Source organism: Diachasma alloeum, unplaced genomic scaffold (assembly GCF_001412515.2).
Source record: "Diachasma alloeum isolate Michigan unplaced genomic scaffold, Dall2.0 Dall_scaffold_00271, whole genome shotgun sequence".
In the NCBI taxonomy this organism is placed as follows: Eukaryota; Metazoa; Arthropoda; class Insecta; order Hymenoptera; family Braconidae; genus Diachasma; species Diachasma alloeum.
In genome coordinates this window covers 815,902-823,766 of record NW_021680410.1, presented here as the reverse complement: position 1 = coordinate 823,766, position 7,865 = coordinate 815,902, and the positions used below count along the sequence as shown (strand labels likewise).

At 33.5% G+C, this 7,865-nt stretch overlaps 2 protein-coding genes across 7 annotated transcripts; one reads left to right on the top strand and one right to left on the bottom strand.

Annotated features, from left to right (window-relative positions):
• The first annotated feature begins 464 nt into the window (after positions 1-464).
• Positions 465-2,179, top strand: LOC107037872 (39S ribosomal protein L17, mitochondrial). The gene is made up of 3 exons (XM_015256657.2): positions 465-723; positions 799-1,009; positions 1,954-2,179. The coding sequence occupies exons 1-3, from the start codon at positions 526-528 to the stop codon at positions 2,094-2,096; spliced, it is 552 nt and encodes a 183-aa protein (XP_015112143.1). The 5' UTR covers positions 465-525; the 3' UTR covers positions 2,097-2,179.
• LOC107037870 (2-oxoisovalerate dehydrogenase subunit alpha, mitochondrial) lies at positions 1,591-7,850 on the bottom strand. 6 transcript variants are annotated; one of them, XM_015256651.2, is made up of 11 exons: positions 7,789-7,850; positions 6,685-6,924; positions 6,460-6,621; positions 6,318-6,380; positions 5,700-5,832; positions 4,712-4,873; positions 4,048-4,192; positions 3,161-3,364; positions 2,339-2,602; positions 2,105-2,257; positions 1,591-2,015 (listed from the first exon to the last, which is right to left on the bottom strand). In XM_015256651.2, exons 2-10 carry the CDS (start codon positions 6,736-6,738, stop codon positions 2,179-2,181), a joined length of 1,266 nt encoding a protein of 421 aa, XP_015112137.1. In that variant the 5' UTR covers positions 6,739-6,924; positions 7,789-7,850; the 3' UTR covers positions 1,591-2,015; positions 2,105-2,178. The 6 variants fall into 6 exon arrangements, with proteins under 6 accessions (XP_015112137.1, XP_028981923.1, XP_015112138.1 ...); XM_029126090.1 differs by having other exon boundaries at positions 6,725-6,924; XM_015256652.2 differs by having other exon boundaries at positions 6,685-6,844; positions 7,789-7,838.
• Positions 7,851-7,865: the final 15 nt, after the last annotated feature.

Genomic DNA, 7,865 nt, shown 5'->3' with positions numbered 1-7,865 from the left:
CGGCCCAAATTTTCTATGTTTTTTCGTTTGATTTTCTTGATGAGAAGAAGAGAAAAATAGAATGAAAAAAACTTAGAAAATTTGAGTCGAGCAAATTTTGTAGAAAATATATGAAAAGGATAAGTTATATAGAAAAATTGAATTGCATTGACTTTTTCTACTGAATATTTTCTATTGAACATTCAATAGAATCGGCCAAAAACTAATAGAAAGTTTAATAGAAATTCAACAGAATTTGCCAACGAGTTCGATAGATTTTTCTATTAAATTTTTTCGTGCGTGGGACCGCACCGACACTACTAGAGAGATTGTAGCCTTCGGTTCCTATTCCCCCACCATTATTAGAGAATTAGAAAATTAGAGAACAGTAAAATCGAGTAATTACGAAGCTTCCATTCGGAGGGAAAAATAATTCATTTGTCTTATCACTCATCAGATTTGAATTGCAGTGAGGGATTCAGATCTTCATACCGACGAATGGTCATTCGTGTTGTGAGAGGTTAGAGATTCCGAATACATAGCAAAATGAATCAGGCGAATGTAAATAATTTAGTGTCAAAATTGAGATTTAATATTCAACCGAAGTACAGGACTTTGAGAAATAAAGATGGGCTGGAAGGGAGAATTCGTAAGATTCAGAAAACGTTGACTGCATTGTTGAAATATGAGAGAATTGAGCTGTATTGGAACCGTGCGGATGAGGTTCGAGGTTATGTCGATCGAGTGAGTTCTATTTTCGAAATGATTTATCACTGGAAATTAATTAATTAACGTGGTGACATTTAATTTGGGGGATAGTTGATTTCTGAGGCTATTCGGCATGGCCCCGCACACAAGGAGACAATGGAGCTAGCTGATTTTTACATCCTCGAGAAACAACTCGTGCACAAGCTTTTCAAAGTCCTTGCTCCACGGTATCAAGATTACACCACTTCGTACACAAAATTACACAAAATACAGAGGGATTATCCTGGGTTTATGCACCGCAAGGCTGTTTTGGAGTTGAGAGGTTCGTTAAAAATTAAAATTTATCAATTGATTTTTTCAAAATATATTTTTTCATTTATCGGTGTTAATCATTACAATTGAATTTGTGAATTTCATTTCCGACTACAAAGATTTTACACTTTTTGCAGGCTGGTTTTACATTCCAATATTGTGCAGAAAAACACGAAAAAATTAATTGAAAAAGCTAGTGAAGTCGATAGAAAATTCTATTGATTTCTATTGAAACTTTTTTGAAAATTCTATTAGTTTTTGACCAATTCTATTGAATTGGGCCGCTTTATTGTGCTTTTTTATAGAAAATGTCGAATGAAAACTATTTTATGAACACTACTATTTTTCCATTCGGAACGGTTTCCACGCCCGAAAAAAATTAATAGAAAATGTAGCGGACTCGCTGGACAATTCTATCAGATTCCGATTGGACTTCTACTGAAAATTCCATTAGTTTTCGGCCGATTCTATTGAAGAATTCCGCAACTTTATTGCGCTGTTTGAGTAGAGAATATTCAATAAAAACTATTTTATGAAAACAATTACTAAAATTTCATCTTTCTATACAAATTTTTCTGTTGAGACATCTATAAGAATTCCTCGACATGAATTTTCCAAGTTTTTTCACTCTATCTTTCATTCTTTTTCACTCAAAATAAATTTTAAAGACTTCTCAACAGATTAAAATTTACACAGAAATTGAATTCTGTTGATTTGGCCTACAGAATATTTACCATTGAACATAGCTGCCGAACATGCCCATAAAATCAGCCAAAAATGAATAGAAGGTTCAATAGAAATCCAATAGAATTTCCTAGGGAATTCTGGATTTTTCTATTGAATTTTTTTGCACGTGAAAAATAAAATAATAATAAGCGAGTGATGCAATAAATCTCAAACAATAAATGTTCACAATTACATTTTCAAAATAGTATTGTGATATTCCCATTGTAGAAAATCCATATCCTGGCTTGGAACAGCCCAATCCATTCGAGAAGAAGCTCCTCCACAATGTGCTATTGGACGAAGCCAGAAAAGAAATGAGGCTGCAGAAGTATCAAGAAATGGCAGAAAATCTCACGAAAAAGGATGCATGAAATGTTACCTTCTCGAGAATTATCTCCTAACGATTGAATTTCCTAGATTTATTTGTAAGAAAATAAAGGTACGAATGATGAATCACGAGGCTTGGAATTCTTTCAGAGGATAGTGCTCTTGGTACTCCTTCAGATGACGCTCCATCGAAATCATTTGTTTCCTAAAATGAGAAAATAAAAACAAGAATTAACGACAAAACTGAAGAGAAAATATTGTTGACCAATTGATATTTGGGACATACTTGATATGATGTGGCATATCCTGATAAACATCAGTGAACGCTTCCCTCCAATTGAGCTTGAGTTTCTTCTCAGCTTCTTCGAATTCCCTCAAAAATTCTTGCCTCACTGAGGCCTCGAGTTCTTTATTCCTCTCATCATCCCAGAGCTGAAGATTCTCGAGATACTGACGAAGTTTCACAATTGGTGACTCTTTAGTCCAGTCATCAATCTCACCCTTTGCACGATAAGTTGTACTATCATCAGACGTGCTGTGGTGACCCAGTCTGGAGTAGATAAAATATACATATATTTTACATATATTTTATACATATTTATATATGTATACATATATATAATACAGCTCATTTGAATATTGTTGAGAAAGATTAAAGTGAATCATCTACTTCTCTTCGCTTCGCTAAGAAAAAAAAATACTTTTGTCAAGGAATGATTTTCTTGGGAGATTTCATTTTTTTTAGTCATTCTCAGGTGGTCCAAGTCCATCTCCAAATATTACAATTTTATTTATTAGAGAAATAAACAATTCCCGAGGGATATGTTATGAATTCTTCTACAGTAATTTCTATTTTCGGGGGATCGAAGGCAATTTTCTTTTCATATTTCTCTCGCCAAATTTACATAACAAAATGAAATTTACAATCACAAGTTGAATTCTTAAAACTATTCCTCGATGACGACTATTCAAATATGGATAATATGTACGTGTTCACGTCAAGTTTGACGACTGTAGCAGGGTTACAGCCATTTAGGATTTTTATGTATTTATTAGTTGCCTTCAAGGAGTGGACTATTGATGAATGTTAGAAAAAACTAATGGTTACCTGTAGCTCATAGCTTCGATAAGCACTGGCTTCCCCTCTTTTATGCAAAAATCTCGGGCCACTCGAGTGACATGATGCATTGCAATCACATCATTACCATCGACTCTAATTGTATTGATACCGTAGGCTGGACCTCTGGCTGCTATTCCGTCACCTCTGCACTGCTCCAGTGAAGGGGTGGAAATGGCGTATCCATTATTTCGACTGCGAATAAATCAATATTGAAAATAATGAATTTTAAAGTTACACTTTCAGGTCGACAAATATAAGAAATCGAATAGTTGAAATCATTTAAATAATCCATTTAAAGTCGTTCGATTATTTTTAGAAGCAAATTTCACTATGCGATTACACGCATGAAAAAATTTAATAGAAAACTAGCGAATTCACTAGAAAATTCTATTGGAATTCTATGGGATTTCTATAGGATTTCTATTGAAAAATTCTATTTGTATTCTGCGCTGATTCTATTGGATATTCAATAAGAAAAAGTCGATAGATTTCAAATTTCTGTTTGGATTTTTCTCTTAGATTTTTTCTATTATAATTATTGGGAATAAATTTTCTAAGTTTTTTCCACTGGATTTTGTTTTGTTCTGCATTGCCGAATCCGAGTGGAAAAAAATTAGAAAAATTAGAAATTAGATGCCCAAGCATTCTTATAGAAGAAATCTCGAGAGAAAAATTCAAACAAAAATTTGAAATCTATTAACTTTTTCTTATCGAATATCCAATAGAATCAGCGCAAAGAACGAATAGAATTTGTCAATAGAATTCCAATAGAAATCCTATAGAAACTCCATAGAATTTCTATAGAATTTTCTAACAAATTCATTAGGTTTTCTATTGAATTTTGTCATATGTGTAGCTTTTGGTAATAAACTCACCAGAGGAAGATAATGGGACAGTCTAGAGTGGCCGCGAAATTGAAAGCTGCATGAGCATCTCCTTCACTGGCCGCCCCTTCGCCAAAATAACAGACAACACAGGCATCTTTTTTTGCTCGTTTGATGGCATAAGCGGCCCCCACAGCTGAATCATGACATGAAAATGCCTTTGTACACGTACGAAAACATCGAGTATGAAAAAATTTCGTAGAAAAATTCCGTGGACAATTCAAGTGGATTTTTATTGGGCTTTCTATTAGTTTTTGGCGGATTCTAGTGAAATATTAAATTGAAAATATTACATCGAAAAAATTAAATAGCATTTAATAGAATTCAAGAATTAAATAGAAAAAATTAATAGAATTCTATCACTGCAGTAAACCCGTGGAATTTTTCAATAGGCCAAAAACTAATAATTTTCCATAGAAGTTCAATTCTTTTCGATGATTGAAAAGACGTATACGAAATGAAAAAAATCGAAGTGCTCAGGATAAATTGAGGAATGTGTTAATAATGGTTGATAAAACCTAGTTTGAATAGAAGTTCAATAGAAATTGAATAGAATTTTCTAGCCAATCCTCGAAGTTTTTCTATGAAATTCCCTCCTCCTTGTAAATAAAAAAAACAATCTAAAACTTTAAAAAAAAATCGATATATCACACACCCTGAGGTAGCTGAGTGGTAAGAGGCGACGAAATAGTCACGAAATTCAGCTCCTTCGAGCCATAATGCACCGGCATCTGTTTCCCTTTTCCCGGATCTTCGTGATTTCCATAGCATTGATTTATGAATTGAGAGTATTTGTACCCACGCCAGAGTAGAACACCTAAAGGACGAGAACAGAGGACTAATGATTTCTGGTCTGATGGAATAAGAGGTGAATAAAAAATAAGAGCATCTCTTCTCCAAGAACTTGGAGACTAATTGTGAAGTGTGAGGAATTTCCATCTGGAACATTTATCTTTGTCATGCACCAAGTATGACAGAATCCACATAGAGGTGGGACTAACAGATAATTTAAAATTTAAAAGACTGTGTAACTGGTGATAACTTCTATTTTGAAATTGAGAAATTTTATAGAGAATTTTCTCAATTTTCCCTTTTCGCCGATCCAAAACACCAACCTTCAGTATTGTAGTCAGTATTGTTGCTATAATCATACCAAATTTCAATTTGCTATCTTCATTTTTTCTCAAGTTATCGCGCGTACAAGAATGAAAAAATTGAAAAAGCAAAACAACGGCAATATCTCGCAAATTTTGTATGGATGCATATAAATATTTTGATTGATCTAGGTACGGGCCATCGAGACGAGTATTTTTAAAAAAGAAAAAAGAAAATCGGTGCAGTAGTTTTTGAGATATTGAGGGAAAAGGAAATTTAAACAAGTTGGTATATCTCAGGAATGAGTCAAAATTTCAGATTTTTATCTACAAACTTCATCGTATTATATTTCGTATTTGTTCAATTTTCTAAAAATGAATTACCAAAAACTAAATAAAAAAGTTGTCAGATACACACAGACATGACCCTAATAACATCATTTCTTTGCGTTTCATAACATTCTAGATCATTTGCAATCCACATTAAGAAATCGAAAAATCCGTTAAATAAGGGTTTCCATTCGGAAGCAAAAATTAATTGTGTCTCACCAGCTTCTCGGTATTGCGCGTAAATAATGTCTTCAAGTTTCAAACCCGCGGCTGAACCGATCTGAATAGCTTCTTCACCCATGTTAGTCATGTAAAAGGATATACGCCCTTGTCTTTGCGATTCATACAGAATTTTGTCCGTGGTACGTATTTTTAAAAAAGAAAAAAGAAAATCGGTGCAGTAGTTTTTGAGATATTGAGGGAAAACGAAATTTAAACAAGTTGTTATATCTCAGGAATGAGTCAAAATTTCAGATTTTTATCTACAAACTTCATCGTATTATATTTCGTATTTGTTCAATTTTCTAAAAATGAATTACCAAAAACTAAATAAAAAAGTTGTCAGATACACACAGACATGACCCTAATAACATCATTTCTTTGCGTTTCATAACATTCTAGATCATTTGCAATCCACATTAAGAAATCGAAAAATCCGTTAAATAAGGGTTTCCATTCGGAAGCAAAAATTAATTGTGTCTCACCAGCTTCTCGGTATTGCGCGTAAATAATGTCTTCAAGTTTCAAACCCGCGGCTGAACCGATCTGAATAGCTTCTTCACCCATGTTAGTCATGTAAAAGGATATACGCCCTTGTCTTTGCGATTCATACAGAATTTTGTCCATGGTACGTATCCTCACCATGGATTCGTACATTTTTAATAGCAAGTCATTGTCAATCTAAATGAAAAAAAAAAAATTCAAACAGGAAATTCAGGAAGATTTCAATCGAAGAATTTTTCAGAAAAATTGTTGATACCTTCGCTTCAGTGTGCGATACTTGACATTTTGGTGACGATAATAATCTGTAAACTGGTATTGACTCATAGCTTTCACTATTCACAAACTTTAAAATATCTGTAAACCTTGTGTTTATTCCCATGAACTTGGGCTCCTTGATCGTATTGCTGAGAGACCGCGTCTGAAATATAGATTACGACCGAATTGTGAATTTTTAGTTTCGAGGGAATTTGGGAGTACTCACGAAATTTCTAAATGCAACGGAGTTAAAAAATTTGAAATACGTTTGAGCCGCCATTTCCGTGACTAGGGAATAGCAAGTCGATCACTCAATGAAGCCGAATAACTTTGTATCCAACACGCGTGTTTTTACGTAATTTCTTATCACGTATGAGAGTGTGCGTCTGCCTTTCCACATGTTGTAATTATATGTACATGGATAAGTATGCTCATTTCGGACGAGTATCGTTATCAATGCAAAGTACTAGATCATCATGTATCGACAGTGCAATTGATACAAGTGATGAGATGTTACACGTATGAAAAAATTTCATTGAAAAATCTAGCGAATTCGCTAGACAATTCTATTGGATTTCTATTGGACGTTTCATTAGTTTTTCGCTGATTCTATTGAAATGGGCAATGGAAATTGTTCTGTAGAAAAAGCCAATAGAATTCAATTTTTCTATATAACTTATTCTATTGAGATATTTTCTATAGAATTTCCTTGGCTCAAATTTTCCAAGTTTTTTCGTTTGATTTTCTTGATGAGAAGAAAATAAAAATAGAATGAAAAAAACTTGGAAAATTTGAGTCGAGCAAATTCTACAGAAAATATATGAAAAGAATAAGTTATATATAGGGGAGGGTGGGGTAAAATGGACACTTTAGATTTTTTTTTAATTGTTCATAACTCAGAAACAAATTTATCAATTGAGTTCAGGTTCGGCTCGTCACAAAGGGAAAGAATTGTTCTTTGTATTGAAAGGAAAATTATTAAATTTCATCACCATTTCAGCCCCTCATTAACTTCTAAAAAAAAGTCAAAAGTGTCCATTTTACCCCAACCTCCTCTAGAAAAATCGGATTCTGTTGACTTTTTCTATTGAATGTTTTCTACTGAACATGTCAATAGAATCAGCGAAAACTAATAGAAAGTTTGATAGAAATTCAATAGAATTTTCTAACGAATTCGATAGGTTTTTCTATCAAATTTTTTCGTGCGTGAGGTCCAGGGACTGCCAGGGACTTGAAAGGTGAAGAGGGGCTTCGTCCATTTTCAGACTTATAACGATTTGTTATGTTAATGTCATGTAACAGTTCGCATGCCCTAAAATAATCGTGTCACCTCAGAAAAAAATCGAATCAAAATTTTCTAATCGAACCCGGGAAAAAATCGACTACGTCCCCTCATCGGTACATCAA